At 42.8% G+C, this 16,163-nt stretch overlaps 1 protein-coding gene and 1 pseudogene across 2 annotated transcripts in view; one reads left to right on the top strand and one right to left on the bottom strand.

Moving 5' to 3' along the window:
* The window catches only part of PIGU (phosphatidylinositol glycan anchor biosynthesis class U), a 111,909-nt gene extending 97,114 nt beyond the window's left edge, over positions 1-14,795 (bottom strand). The window contains exons 1-2 of one of the 2 annotated variants that reach the window (XM_036245231.1): positions 14,488-14,795; positions 3,133-3,197 (exon numbers count right to left, since the gene is read on the bottom strand). In XM_036245231.1, coding sequence (XP_036101124.1) covers positions 3,133-3,197; positions 14,488-14,617 — 195 coding nt within the window. In that variant the 5' untranslated portion in view covers positions 14,618-14,795. The remainder of the gene's footprint in view (positions 1-3,132; positions 3,198-14,487) is intronic. The other variant, XM_036245232.1, reaches the window with a different exon arrangement.
* Positions 1,208-2,130, top strand: LOC118618348 (annotated as a pseudogene).
* Positions 14,796-16,163: the final 1,368 nt, after the last annotated feature.

Raw genomic sequence — 16,163 nt, 5'->3', positions numbered from 1 at the left:
GGGTTCAATTCCCAGTCAAGGGCAAATGCCGGGGTTGCAGGTTCGATCCCTGGCCCCAGTCAGGGTTGTATGGGAGGCAACAAAACAATGTGTCTCTCACATCAATGTTCCTCTCTCTTTCTCTCTCCCTCTCTCCCCCCCTTCTACTCTATGTAAAAATCAATAGAAAAATATCCTTGGGTGAGGATTAACAACAACAACAAAATTGAGAATTAAATGGTCAAATTAGAAAATTTCTACTTTAGCCCTGGCCAGTTTGGCTCAGCGGTTAGAGCATCCGCCTGCGGTCCAGAGAGACCCGAGTTCGGTTCCCGCTAAGGGCACGTACCTCGGTTGCAGTTTGTCCCCGGCCCTGGTTGGTCGTGCGGGTGGCAGCCACTCGATGTGTCCCTTTCACATCAATATTTCCCTCTCTCTCTCTTCCCCTCTCTCCCTCCCACTCTGTCTGTACATAAAATGGAAAAATGTCCTCGGGTGAGGATAAAAAAAAAAAAAAAAAAAGAAAGAAAATTTCTACTTTAAAATGATATGGTCAACAAGAATAGGAAGGGAAGAGTGGAAAGAAATGTGACTGATGTGGTAAGTAGGGCCCACAGGGCATTATGTGCAAAGGGTATTTGGGTTTCATCCTAAACTCAGTGGTAAGCACTCAAAAGTACTAAGCAGGCCCTGGCCGGTTTGGCTCAGCAGTTAGAGCGTCGGCCCGTGGTCCAGAGAGACCCGGTTCAGTTCCCACTGGGGGCACATACCGCAGTTACAGTTTGTCCCTGGCCCCAGTTGGGGTTGTGTGGGTGGCAGCCAGTTGGTGTGTGTGTGTGTGTCTCTCTCTCTCTCTGAATGCAACAGGTGTCCTCAGGTGAGGATTAAAAAAGAAAAAAAGGACTAAGCAGGACAGAGACAAAATTAAATTCGCATTTCACAAAGATGGCTCTGACTGCAGAATAAAAAAGCAAGATGATGCAAAGACTTGTCAGGAAGCTGTTGCAGGAACCCAAGCGAGAATTAATGGTAAGCTAAAAGTGATTTTACTATTCTTAAGAACTAATTTTATGGGTTAAATAGGCTTTTGTGGGCTTTCGAAGAAACCAACATTGCTATCAAAATTTTCATGGGGAAGCATGTTCCAAAGAACCAATTAATTATGTGCTAATTAGCATACAACCTATTCATACACTGGGAACTGTTTACAATTCTCTTGCCATTAAAAATGGTAAATTCTCTTCTTTCCCTGAGGAGACACCAAATAGCAGATGACACCGGTGCTGCGGGAGGGCCTGAAGGCCCCGGGTGCCCTGGAATGGGAGGTTGCAGAGGCTTCCGTGGAGGATTTGGCAGGGCATCTGGGGCCGAGGTCTCGACCAGGGTTGGGGCTGGGGCTGTGGCCGCAGAGCTTGCGGAGACAAGGTGGAGGACAAGGAGTGGATCCCCATCACCAAGCTGGGCCACCTGGTCAAGGACATGAAGATCAAGTCCCTGGAAGAGATCTATCTTTTCTCCTTGCCAATCAAGGAATCTGAGATCATTGACTTTTTCTTGGGTGCATCCCTCAAGGAAGATGTTTTGAAGATTATGCCTGTGCAAAAGCAGACATGCGCTGGCCAGAGGACCCAGTTCAAGGCATTTGTCACCACTGGGGACTACAATGAACATGAACATGTTGGTCTGGGTGTTAAGTTCGCGAAGGAAGTAGCCACTGCTATCCGTGGGGTCATCATCCTAGCCAAACTGTCTATTGTCCCCGTGCGACAAGGCTACTGGGGGAACTAGATTTGCAAGCCCCATACTGTCCCTTGCAAGGTGAGTAGCCACTGTGGCTCTGTACTGGTGTGCCTCATCCCCGCCCCCAGGGGCAATGGCATAGTCTCAGTCCCTATACCCAAGAAGTTGCTGATGATAGCTGGTATTGATGACTGCTACACCTCAGTCAGGGCTGCACTGCCACCCTGGGCAACTTTGCCAAGGCCACCTTTGATGCCATCTCTAAGACCTACAGTTATCTCACCCCCAATCTCTGGAAAGAGACTGTGTTTCACCAAGTCTCCCTATCAGGAATTCACTGACCAGCCTGTAAAGATCCACATCAGAGTTTCTGTGTAGAGGCCCCAGGCTCCAGCTGTGGCCACCATATAATTTTATATAAAAAAAATAAAGTGAACAAAGCCTGTTAATAAAATTAAAAAAAAAAAACATGGTAAGTTTTGCCCGGCCAGTTTGGCTCAGCGGTTAGAGTGTCAGCTCATGGACCAATCTGTCATGGGTTCGATTCTGGTCAAGTGCACGTATCTTGGTTGCAATTTGTCCACGGCCCTGGTTGGAGTCCTGCAGGAGGCAGCGACTCGATATGTCCCCTTTCACACTGATGTTTTTTTTCTCTCTCTCCTCTCTCTCCCTCCCACTCTAAACAGAAAAATGGAAAAATGTCCTTGGTTGAGGATTAAAAAAGAAAATGGTAAGTTCTGCCTGGCCAGGGTGGCTCAGTGGTTGAGCATTGACCCATGCACCAAGAGGTCACCAGTTCGATTCCCAGTCAGGGCACACACCCAGGTTGTGGGCCAAATCCCTAGTGGCGGGGCATGCAGGAGGCGGCCATCGATACTCTTTCTCATTGATGTTTCTATCTCTCTCTCCCTCTCTCTTCCTCTCTCTCTAAAATCAATAAAGAAAAAAAATTATTTTTTTAAATGGTAAGTTCTACAGAAGTCTTCATTTGCCTCCCCAAAGTATAATCTTTTTTTGTTAACAATTTTTTAATTGATTTTTAGAGAGAGAGAAAAACATCGACGTGAGAGTGAAACTTCAATAGGCCACCTCCTGCACACTCCCTACAGGGGATCAAATCCAAACCCCGGGCAGGTGCCCTGACTGGGAATCAAGCCAGCAACCTTTTAGTGCACAGGACGTCACCTAACCAACTGAGCCATACTGGTCAGGGCCAAAGTACAATCTTAATCTGGATCATTTTCACTGCAATCGTGAAACCCTCTTATGTGAAGGATATATAAAAAAGGACTATTTCTAAATATAATTTTCAAAAATAGATCTTTTTAAATGTTTGTACTACTAGAGGTTAGGCTTTGGTATCTGTGACTATAAATTACTCTAGTGCCCAGAAAAAAAAACAAGAACACTTACTTCATGAAATACTGCTCCTGAATATGGAGACACTCCCAAGTCCAACAGTGAGAGGCCTTCAACCACTGAAAAGTAAGATATCCAAGTTAATTTTTACTTCAAAGACATATGCAGCTGGCCATAAACCAGTGTTAGATACTCCCAGGAGAAAGAAGGGCCTTATAGTTTATCCAACTCCCTTTACCTCATTCCCAGAAAGTGGGTTTAAATCTAGACTTGAACATTTCTGATAATGGAGAGCTTTCATCCATCAAATATCCCTTTCCCTTGCAGCAAACCACTCATTATGGGAATGTTTTATATTAAACTATAAGTTTCCTTTGATCTCCTTGTAACTTCCACCTAAAGTGTTCATTTATGTATATCCTACACCCTCCTAAAACACAGTAAGATAACATATTAAAAGGTGGTAAGGCCCTAGCCAGTTTGGCTCAGCGGGTAGAGCGTCAGCCTGCAGTCCAGAGAGACCGGGTTCAGTTCCCACTAAGGGGATGTACCTCGGTTGCAGTTTGTCCCGGCCCTGGTTGAGTCATGCGGGTGGCAGCCACTAGATGTGTCCCTTTCACGTTGATGTTTCTCTCTCTCTTCCTCTCTCTCCCTCCCATTCTATCTGAACAAAAAATGGAAAAATGTCCTCGGGTAAGGATAAAAAAAAAAGGTGGTAAGAAATGTTGTTCATAGGTGGGGAAATGAGCAAGCACTCTCATATGTGTTTTGTAGAGTGACATTTATATTAACTTTTTCTTCAGGGCAATATGTACTTTTTAAGTGTATGCTTTTTGACTCAGAAAGGATTGTTCTTAGGACAATTTATCCTAGGGAAATAACTGGACAAATGCCCAAAGAAGTATGTTCATTACCATGCTCAAGGGTAGGAAAAAATAAAAAATAATCCCAATGTCCATTAATGGAGATTTATTTAAATGAATTATGATGTGTGTGTGTGTGCGCGCGCATGCACGCACGCATACATATGTACTTTACAATTAAAAATTATACAATATAGCCCTGGTCGGTTTGGCTCAGCGGTTAGAGCGTCGGCCTGCGGTCCTGAGAGACCCGGGTTCGGTTCCCGCTAAGGGCACGTACCTTGGTTGCAGTTTGTCCCCGGCCCTGGTCGGTTGTGCGGGTGGCAGCCACTCGATGTGTTCCTTTCACATCGATGTTTCTCTCTCTCTCTCTCTGTTCCTCTCTCTCCCTCCCACTCTACCTGAACAAAAAATGGAAAAATGTCCTCCGGTGAGGATAAAAAAAAAAAAAAAAAAATATATATATATATATATATATATATATATATATATATAAACACACACACACAATATAAATTGAATAAATAAATAAAGAGAAAAGAAAGCTCTTCCTTACAGATAATTATAAGTAATAAATGTAGGAGGAAAGATAGAAAGATAGAAAATCACAATTTGGCAGACCCCACAGTAATAATTGTAAAAGGCAAGTATCACCAATGGATACTAAAATTAGTGGGTAAACCCGGCTGGTGTGGCTCAGTGGATTGAGTGTCATCCCATGACTGAAAGGTCCTGGTTCAATTCCCGGTCAGGGCACTCGCCAGTTGCAGGCTCAATCCCCAGTAGGGGCATATAGGAGGCAGCCGATCAATGTTTCTCTCTAAAAAATCAATAAAAACATTGCCCAGACAGTGTGGCTAAGTGGTTGAGCATTGACAGATGCACCAAGAGGTCACCAGTTAGATTCTCAGTCAGGGCACATACCCAGGTTGTAGACAAAATCCCCAGTGGGGGGGCATGCAGAAAGCAGCCAATCGATGTTCTCTCTCATTAATGTCTCTATCTCTCTCTCCCTCTCTAAAATCAATAAAGAAAAAAATATTAAAAAATCAATAAAAACATATTTTAAAAAATAAAATTAGTGAGTAAAAATATAACGAGAAACAGAATATTTGCAAGAGGAAAAATAATTTTATGAGAACAAATCTGACATTCACTATCTTTTTTATTTATTTTTGTTACAGATGTTTCTCCTTTTTCCCCCACTGACACCCTCCTCCCAATCCCATCCCCCCCAGTATTGTTGTCTATTTCCATGGTTATGCATACATGCATATAAATTCTGTGGTTTATCTATTCCCTCCCCTAACTATAACCTATCTTCTGAGGTCTGTCTGTCTGTACCCTACTTCTATGTCTCTGGGTCTATTTTGTTCATCAGCTTGCTTTGACATTCACTATCTTAATCCAGTGACTGAAGTTTATATTATTAGTAATACAGGGTGGAGCAAAAGTAGTTTTACAGTTGTTCATATAAAAAGTAATACAATAAATAATGAATAATAATATAAGAATAAACTCCATGTTTCATGTATTCACAACTGTAAACCTACTTTTGCCCACCCTGCATTTTTGCCAGTTAATATTATCAACATCAAATACCTCCTGATGTGATTCACTGAGATGGGCATAAAACACTTCTGTGGTCCTTAGGCCAAAAATGTGGTATCCTTGCTAAACACACACAATTTCAATCTAATCATGAGAAAACATTAGGCAAACCCAAATTGAGAGACAAAATAACTGGCTAGTACTCATTAAAAATGTTAAGTCTGAAGAAGTATCCCAGGTTGGAAGAGACTAAGGATACATAACAACTAAATACAATATGGGACCATGGATTGGATCTTAGATGAGAAAAAGGACATTAGTGAAACAATTGTTAAAATCCTAATAAGATCTGCAGATTAGTTAATAGTATTGCATCAATGTTAATTTTCTGGTTTAGGTTACTGTACTATGGTTATGTTATGTAGGATGTTATCTTACATCTAGAAGAGGCTGGATGAAGGATAAACAGAAACTTGATGCATAGTATTACAACTTTTTTTAAAATCTAAAGTTATTTCAAAGTTAAGAGTTAAAATAAAAAAGTGTACTACAGGCCTGGAGGGTGTGGTTCACTGGTTGAGCATTGACCCATGCACCAAGAAGTCGTCGGTTCAATTCCCAGTCAGGGCACATGCCCAGGTTGTGGGCCTGATCCCCAGTTGGGGACATGCAGGAGGCAGACAATTGATGTTCTCTCTCATCGATGTTTCTATCTTTCTTTCCCTCTTCCTTCCTCTCTTTCTAAAATCAAAAAAATATATATATATTTTTTATTTTATTTTATTTTTTTTATCCTCACCTGAGGACATTTTTCTATTTTTTGTTCAGGTAGAGTGGGAGGGGGAGAGAGGAAGAGAGAGAGAAACATCAATGTGAAAGAGACACATCGAGTGGCTGCCACCCGCACGACCAACCAGGGCCGGGGACAAATTGCAACCGAGGTATATGCCCTTAGCGGGAACCGAACCCGGGTCTCTCAGGACCGCAGGTCGACGCTCTAACCGCTGAGCCAAACCGGCCAGGGCTATATATTATATTTTAAAAGTGTACTATAGATATACTTTTACTAAAGGAAAGACATCCATAAAATACTCTTAAAGAAAATCAAGGTTATAATAGAGCATATAAAATATAATTTTATTTTAAATATTTATAAACATTCACTCATTTAATTATTTGAGAATACATATGTATTTGATAATAAATGCTTCAAAATAAATATAAAACATAAACATTAAATAAAATTAAAATAAACAAAAAATGTTAACAGTGACCTCTGAATAAGATTACAGAAGATGTTCCGTTTCTTTTATTTTTTTTTCTTCACTTTCTGAACCTTTACAATGAGCATGTATTATTTTATAATTATTAAAAAGAAACCAGGCCCAGCTGGTGTGACTCAGTGGTTGAGCATCAACCTATGCACCAAGATGTCACCGGTTCAATTCTCAGTCAGAGCACATGCCCAGGTTATGGGCTAAATCCCCAGTGGGGGTCATGCAGGAGACAGCTGGTCAATGTTCTCTCTCATCGATGCTTCTGTCTCTCTCTCCCTCTTGTTTCCTCTCTCTCGAAAACCAATAAGAAAAATAAAATAAAATAAAACCTCATAGACACAGACAACAGTATGGTGATTACCAGAGGAAAAAAAGGGTTAGGGGAAGTAGAATAGGGCATAGGGGAATAAACGGTGATGGAAGGAGACTCGACTTGGAGTGGTAAACATACAATATATAGAAGATGTATTATAGATTTGTACAACTGAACCTTATATAATTTTATTAACCAATATCACCCCAATAAATTCAATGAAAAAGAAAAGGAAACAGAAAAAATAATTTTAAAAGAAGTGAGTTAGGAAGGATAAGAAAAAACATAAAATGGTCCGGCCGGTGTGGCTCACTGGTTGAGCGTCAACCCATGCACCAAGAGGTTGCCAGTTAGATTACTGGTCAAAATACATGCCCAGGTTGTGGGCCCGATCCCCAGTGGGGGGCAGGCAGGAAGCGACCAATCGATGTTCTCTCTCATCGATGTTTCTCTCTCTCTCTCCCTCTCACTTTCTCTCTCTCTAAAATCAATAAAGAAAAACGAATTAAAAAAAAAAAAAACAGACTTCCGGTCAAGATGGCAGTGTAGGTAAATGCAGTATGTCTTCCCACAACCACATCAAAGTTACAACTAAACTACAGAACAACCATCATTCAAAACCACCTGAAATCAAGCTGAATGGAAATTCTACAAAGACGGAATTAAAGAAGCAGCCACATCAGGACAGGTAGGAAGAGAGGAGGCTGATGGGCGGTCACACACACACACACACACACACACACACACACACACACGGCGGAAAAAAATTTAGAAGTATACCTCAGCTGGGAAGGTCCTCCCTGAGGACTGTGGGGTCCCCGTCCCACACCAGGCACCCAGCTCAGGGTTCCAATACCAGGAGAGAATCCTCATAACTTCTGGCTATAAAACCAGCGGGAACTGAGGCTCAGGGAGGCTGAGGCAGCTGGAGCCCCAGGCAGCTCCTCTTAAAGGGCCCACGCATGGAGTTACTCGGACTTGCTCCCTCTAAGCTCAGACAGGAAGCAGCTTGAGGGGCGCCAGAGACATACAGGGAAGAACTGAGCTGTTTGGCATTGGAGCGAGGGCTGGAGAGTCAGCTTTCTCCTGGACAGACGTGCTCTCAGAGGCCTTTGTTCCTTTGGTGAGCACTTCCCTGGGATGGCAGACAGTCGCCATAGCTGGGACTCCAGCAACTTGGCTCACACTGTTTGCCCCCCACCCCCAATGATTCCCTGAGGCCCCGCCCCACCCAGCTTTCAGGCCCACCCAAGCCGTTGCCAGTTGCTTTACCATAGGATTGGCCTGTCTTGGATCCTGCTTCAGGTTTTCCTGAATTCTTTCAAACAAGCAGCATCTGGTCTCAGCTAGCCCCATATCTCTCATTAAGTAATACATAGAAACAAACACAGGGAGGCAGCCAAAATGAGGAGACAAAGAAACAGGTTCCAAATGAAAGAACAGAACAAAACTCCAGGAAAAGAACTAAGCGAAAAAAAGATAAGCAACCTAACAAATGCAGAGTTCAAAACACTACTTATAAGGATGCTCAATAAATGTAGTGAGGTCCTCAAAAGCATAAAAAAAGGAGCAGTCAGAAATGAAAGATACACAGTCAAAAATGAAGAAGGCACTAACTGAAATAAAGACTAATTTACACAGATTCAATAGTGGAGTAGGTAAAGCCAAGAAGCAAACCATCGATTTGGAATACAAGGAAGCAAAAAACGCCCAATCAGAACAGCAAAAAGAGCCCTGGCTGGTTTGGCTCAGCGGTTAGAGCTTCGGCCCGCAGACTGGAGAGTCCCAGGTTCAGTTTTCACTAAGGGCATGTACCTCGGTTGTAGTTTGTCCCCGGCCCCAGTTGGGGTTGTTTGGGTGGCAACCAGTCGCTGTGTCTCTCTCACATCGATGTTTCTCTCTCTTTCATCAATGTTTCTCTCTCTTCCCCCTTTTCCCTCCCGCTCTATCTGAAGATGAAAGCAAAAAATGTCTTCAGGTGAGGATTAAAAAAAGGCCCTGGCCAGCTTGGCTCAGCGGTTGGAGCGTGGGCCTGCGGTCCAGAGAGACCCGGGTTCGGTTCCTGCTAAGGGCACGTACCTCGGTTGCAGTTTGTCCCCGGCCTTGGTTGGGTCGTGCGGGAGGCAGCCACTCGATGTGTCACTTTCACATTGATGTTTCTCTCTCTCTCTCTCTTCCTCTCTCTCCCTCCCACTCTATCTGAACAAAAAATGAAAAAAAATGTCCTCAGGTGAAGATAAAAAAAGAACAGCAAAAAGAAAAAAGAATCCAAAAAAAATTAGGATAGTGTAAGGAGCCTCTGGGACAACTTCAAGCGTACCAAATTCGCATCTTGGGGGTGCCAGAAGGAGAAGAGAGAGAACAAGAAATCGAAAACCTATTTGAAACAATAATGGCAGAAAACTTCCCTAACTTGGTGAAGGAAACAGACATACAAGTCCAGGAAGCACAGAGAGTCCCAAACAAGATGAACCCCAAGAGGCCCACACCAAGACACATCATCATCAAAATGCAAGAGGTTCAAGACAAAGAGAGAATCTTAAAAGCAGCAAGAGAAAAGCAGTTAGTTACCTACAAGGGAGTTCCCATAAGACTCAGCTGATTTCTCAAAAGAAACTTTGAGTGGCAAAAAATATTCAAAGTGATGAAAAGCAAGAACCTACAACCAAGATTACTCTATCCTGCAAAGCTGTCATTTACAACCAATGACCATATAGTTTCCAGACAAGAAAAAGCTAAAGGAGTTCATCACCACCAAACCATTATTATATGAAATGTTGAAGGGTCTTGTTGAAGAAAAAGATAAAAAATATAAACAAACAAAATGGCAATGAATACGTATCTATCGACAATTGAATCTACAAACAAAATGAACAGGCAGAACAGAAGCATCTCATAGATACAGAGAACATTCTGTTGGTTGCCTGGTGGGAGGGGGGTTGGGGGAATGGGTGAAAAAGGTGAAGGGATTAAGAAGTACAAATTGGTTGTTAGACTTACTAACCTCAAAGGGAAAGGGGGTTGGGGGTAGGAAGAGATAAACCGAAGAACTTATATGTATATATGCATAACCAATGGACACAGACAACAGTGTGGGGAAAAGCAGGAGGAGGGCAGGAGTGGGGAGGAAGAGGATCAATAGGGGAAAAATGAGGAACATCTGTAATACATTCAACAAAAGATAGTAAAAAACAAAACAAAACAAAGCAGAGCCATAAAAACCTATATAATGTATAGGCTTATAAATGCATATAATATCTCACAAATATACGTAAGAAATTGATATACATGAGAAACTGTTCCCTTCAGGGAACAGAATTGGGTGGCTATAGGAAAGCGGTGGAAAGGTGCTGTTTAATCATATAGCCTTTTGTACCCTTGAAATTTGAACCATGTGACTGAATTACCTATTCAAACACAAGTAAGTAAAAATGAATTCAGCCCTGGCTGGTTTGGCTCAGCAGTTAGAGCGTCGGCCTGCGGTCCAGAGAGGCCCGGGTTCGGTTCCCGCTAAGGGCATGTTCCTTGGTTGCAGTTTGTCCCTGGCCCTGGTTGGGTTGTGCAGGTGGCAGCCACTCGATGTGTCCCTTTCATGTCGATGTTTCTCCCTCCCTCCCTCCCTTCCTCCCTCCCTCCCACTCTATCTGAATAAAAAATGAAAAAATGTCCTCCGGTAAGGATAAAAAAAAAAAATGTTTCTCTCTCTCCCTTCTTCTCTCTCTCTAAAAAAGTAAATAAATAAATTAATTAATTAATTAATTAATTAAACAATTCAAGTTATACAGCCTGTTCAAAAAAACTATATATTGTTAATGAGTGGCCATAAATATGGCTTTAAACTTTACAGACACCCTGCCCACCCCCAGAAGGAAACCTAATCAGTTACACAACTGGCTCAAATTGTAACCGGTCCTTATACTGGGACCAAAAAGAAACTTCCCTCAAGAAGCCACATAAGAGGCTGTGTAACACAACTATTAAACCCTTCACTAACAGTTTTACTAGAGACCCATGGAGATGATTCATCAGGCCATTTCACAAGGCAACTCTCAATCTAAGTCTATGGAATCCTACCACAGAGCAATAAAAGCAACTCTACAAAGGACAAGTAAGATGCTGTCCAGGAATAGCACTCTCCACTGGTTTAATCCAGAGGAAGATTCTTGATTATACAGCTAGAGGATCAGACTACACACAATTCAGGTAGTTGTCTAAAATGTAATTTCTTGACCCTGGCCGGGTAGCTTAGTTGGTTAGAGCATTGTCCCAATATGCCAAGGTTTCGAGTTTGCTCCTTGATCAGGGTACATGCAAGAATCAATCACACCTGGCCAGTTTGGCTCAGCAATTAGAGCACCGACCCTCAGACTGAAGGGTCTGGGGTTCAATTCCCAGACTCTGGATTGCAGGTTCGATCGCCAGCTCTGTCGGGGTCATGTGAGAGGCAACCAATCAATGTGTCTCTCTCACATTGATGTTTCTCTCTTTCCCTTTCTCCCTTCCACTCTATCTAAAAATCAGTGGAAAAATATCCATGGGTGAGGAGTAACAAAACAAAACTAAACTAAACTAAAAGTCATGTGAAACCAGAAAGGCTCCTACTTCAATATATTAAATGCCTACCTTTTAGGGCTTAATACAACAATCACCTGCTTTAAAAAATATTCCATGTTGCCCTGGCCTGTTTGGCATAGCAGTTGAGCGTTGGCCTGCGGAACAGAGAGTCCCGGGTTCGATTCCCGCTAGGGGCAAGTACCACCAAAAAAAAAAAAAAATTCCATGTTAAAGTATACTCTAAAGACAGGTGATACTTGCCCTGGCCGGTTTGGCTCAGCGGTTAGAGCGTCGGCCTGCGGTCCGGAGAGACCCGGGTTCGGTTCCCGCTAAGGGCACGTACTTCGGTTGCAGTTTATCCCCGGCCCTGGTTGGTCGTGCGGGTGGCAGCCACTCGATGTGTCTCTTTCACATTGATGTTTCTCTCTCCCTCTCTCTCCCTCCCACTCTATCTGTACAAGGATTGGAAAAATGTCCTCGGGTGAGGATAAAAAATAAATAAATAAATAAAGACAGGTGATACTTAACAGATATTGTATCCTCCCCACCCCAAATGAAACAATTATCCTGACAATTGGATCCAGATGGGTGACTACCAAATCTTTCTCTAGCCCTGACACTGGCCCCAATATTCAGGCCTAAATCTTTGAATATCATGCTATCAACTTATATACACTATCAAACACTGCTATCCTTTCTGACTCACTTATTTCAGCCAGAAAGGATGTTCTCTTTATTATATAAACTCAAAATCTTAGAATTAGCCATTTTGACTTTCATTATTGTTCTAAGAGCTTCTTATTTAACGGGTATATATTATAACTTCCTATTTTATAAATCAGAAAGCTGATGTTAGAGGTCACACAGATAGTAAGTGGCAGAGGCAGAAAGGGACTCAAACCCTTTTTAAGATCCCAGATCCTGTGCTCTTAATCACCATACTACATTGCCTCATCTTGGATCCTTCACCCTGTCTATCCTATAAGCAACCAGATCTTATGGTTTCTTTTCTTCAATATTTATTCAGCAAGTAACTATGCAATTACTCTATGCCAGACACAAATAATTCAGGAATGAATAAAACGGTTCTGACCTTCAAGTTCATAATACAGTGGAGAAAGCAAACATAAATAATTATGATATAAAATGAGAAATGCTCTTAATAGAGGTATGTATAAAGTGCTAAGAGAGCAGAGGAAGGAGGGCCAAATACTGCCTTGGGAAAGCAGGAATCAAGTGGCTTCAACAAAAAATTATATGCAAATATTATATGCAGATATCAAATCTAAGCTCTTACCATCATACATATGATTACTACTACCTTTATTACTATTTGTTAATTGGGAAACCTGGACAAATTACTTAATTTCTCTAAATTTCAGTTTCCTCAACCACAAAATGGGGAAAGTAACACCATCTAACAGAGAAGAACTGGAGGATAAAATGAGGCTTATCATAGTCTCTGATACATAGTTTTTTTTTTTAATCTTATCTTCAATTATTCTCAAACATTCATTGTGCCATTTCCCATTCCAAAATGTCTATGAGATAACATCAAAACTCTAGAATTTAAAGGTAAGCACAGGAAGGGGATTTCTGAGGTGCTGGTAATGTTCTGTTTCTTTCTTTTTTATCCTCACCTGAGGACATTTTTCCACTTTTTGTTCAGATAGGGAGAGAGAGGAAAAGAGAGAGAGACAGAGAGAGAGAGAGAGAGATCGAGAAACATCGACGCAAAAGGGACACATTGAGTGGCTGCCACCCGCACGGTGACAAACTGCAACCGAGGTACGTGCCCTTAGCAGGAACCGAACCCGGGACTCTCTGGACCGCAGGCCGTCGCTTCAACTGCTGAGCCAAACCGGCCAGGGCTGTTCTGTCTCTTGATCTGGGTGCTGCCCACATGGTATACACAGTTTGTAAAAATTCATTAAGCTCTACACTTATTATATGGGCACTTGTATGTATGTTGTACTTCAGTGAGAAAAAAAAAAATCTTCAAACTCTGACCCTAACCTAGTACCCACCCCATTTCTCCCCTGCTTCGGACATTTCACATCTTTCAACATTTATTGATCCTGTTTACCTTCTGCTACCTGGAACTCCCCTTTCTCTAATCTCCCTTTCCAAACTCTACATCCTTCAAGAGTTAGCTCAAATCCCTCATCTTTAGGAAACTGGAAAAGCAGAGGATACTTTCTTCGAGGTCAGAACTCCAAGGAAGGAACTGGATATACACTGGAAGTACACTTTTCATAAATGACTGTAACTGTCTCTCCCACTGGAATGATCTGTGGATCCTTCAGCCCAAATTCTGTCTCATTGTAGGCTCTAGGTATAAAGCAATGTTTAATGAAGATCTTAAAGAAGTAAGAAACAGTAGGAAAAGCTGCATTATAAGTCCCTGACTAAGAACAGGCATCTAAGCACCTCATATACGCTTCTCGCTTAGGCAAGCTTAGTCCCCTCACCCTGGGCCCCCTCATACACCATTCCATACCCCAGGGAGCATCACTTGACATCCTGCATTAAATCCCAAACCTCCCTCAATTCCCATTCCACCCTGCATGCCTTCTATGTATCCCGCCCCTTCCTCAGACCATACCCCTCGGCTCAGGACCCCAGTAGGACACACCCCTTCAGATCTCCATCGCTCAGGTAATCCGGATCTTAGGGCCCAACCCACACCAAACAGTCCCACGCCCCCTCCCCAAGCACCCGCGTGGTTAGGCCCCGCCCTCGGAGACCAGGTCAGAATCTGGAGCTTGCGGCCACTGCCCCAGCCTCCCATTCACAGAGGCCAGGAGAGCACAAGCGGGACCTGCCCGCCTACTCGAGCCGGTGGCCTCACCTCTCTTCCAAGAGCTCAGTGGAGACACCACCTCCACCCGCTCTGAGATGAACTCGGCCAGACTGGAGCGAAACAAGACCGCCCGCACGGTCACGGCCACCACCAGCACTAGGGCCAAGGGAGCCGCCATGACAGCTGGGGCGGGCGCACCGGCGGGGAGGGAAAGGGAAGACGGAAGAGCCTCACAACCCGTGCGCCACTTCTGTAGTTCTGCGGTCCTGCGCGCGGGGCTGCTGCTGCCAGAGCTGCCGGACTGGGGACTACTATTCCCAGGAACCCTTGCGGTCACCCAGGGCGAGACGACGGAAAGCGGGGCATCCCAAACTTGTAGCGAAGGATTGGGTGGCGTCCCCTGTGATAGCTGGTGAATTGTAAAAGCGCTCAGGGGATGTTGAAGTGCTGCTGGAAACAGTCGGTTTAGGGAGTTATCTTCCTGGGATTGAGAGCGAGTTTCAAAGAGATGTTAGTTTTACTCTTGTGTGGATGTTTTTAATGTTTAAATGTTTCCGTTTTATGTTTTTAAAGAATATTACATATGTATTTATGTATTTACAATTGTGTATCAAACGCCAACTATTGCTACGCACTATATTGGATTCTGAGGATACATTTTGAAGTAGTAGACAGATTTGTTAGCCCTAAGGCCTTGAACTAGTTGCTTAACCTTTCTGTGCCTCAGATCTCTCATCTGAAAAAGGATGCTGTTGACTCCTAGTGCCTGCTAGAAACAACTGAGGAATGCTTAGAAACTTTGCCAGCCGCTTTTAAACACAACCATTATTTTAAAAAAATAAATTCTACAAACTTACAACTAAAGTTATATTAAAAACAAGGTAATAAATACTCATCACTTCCTAATTATTTTACTACACTTTGTTTTAACTGTACTCTTGAGGTTATTTACCACTGCTATTTCACTATGGCAAATGTATAAATGGTATACTTTACTGCCCTTCCCTTCCCAAATCCGTGTTCAGTGAAAACAGGTTGGTAATTTGAAATCCCTCCTGATGGGTGTTTATACTTCAGAAGTCAGCACACACTCCAAATTAGTTTTTTGGAGTTTGGAGAGCCCTTTGATAAGAATTCAGAAGCACACCACTTCATTAATTAATATATGAAAAGTGCTTATGGTGTGTGCTGAAATGTTAAGTATGATCATTAGTATTAAATAAAAACATGAAGAAATTTCAGATCTGTAAATAAAATGAAACAGGTTGCATGATCAAGAATAACTTAGTGGGCACTGGCCGGTGTGGCTTACTGGTTAGAGCGTTGGCTGGTGCACTGAAGGGTCGTGGGTTCAATTCCCAGTCAAGGGCACATACCTACATTGCAAGTTCATTCGGATCCTGGTTGGGGCCTGTACGGAAAGCAACCAATTGATGTGTCTCTCTCACATTCCCCTCCCCTTCCCTTCCACTCTCTCTAAAAATTCAATGGAAGAAATATCCTTGGATGAGGATTACCAACAGCAAAAAAAAGAATAACTTGGTGGAAGGGTAGTGTTAATGTTATCAGTGGAAGTGGAGTCCTTGGGGTGCCACGAGGAAAAAAATTTCCTGAGGATAGGGTTTCATGGAAAGCTTTATTGATTTATAAAATTAAGGTGGGGGTTCCCTTCCAAGGTCCTCTGTCCAGTCCATCATGGAAAAAGTCCAGTCTTGTCTTCAGCA

Source organism: Molossus molossus, unplaced genomic scaffold (genome assembly GCF_014108415.1).
Source record: "Molossus molossus isolate mMolMol1 unplaced genomic scaffold, mMolMol1.p scaffold_m16_p_6, whole genome shotgun sequence".
NCBI classification, from domain to species: domain Eukaryota; kingdom Metazoa; phylum Chordata; class Mammalia; order Chiroptera; family Molossidae; genus Molossus; species Molossus molossus.
This window is presented reverse-complemented; position numbering and strand designations above follow the sequence as displayed.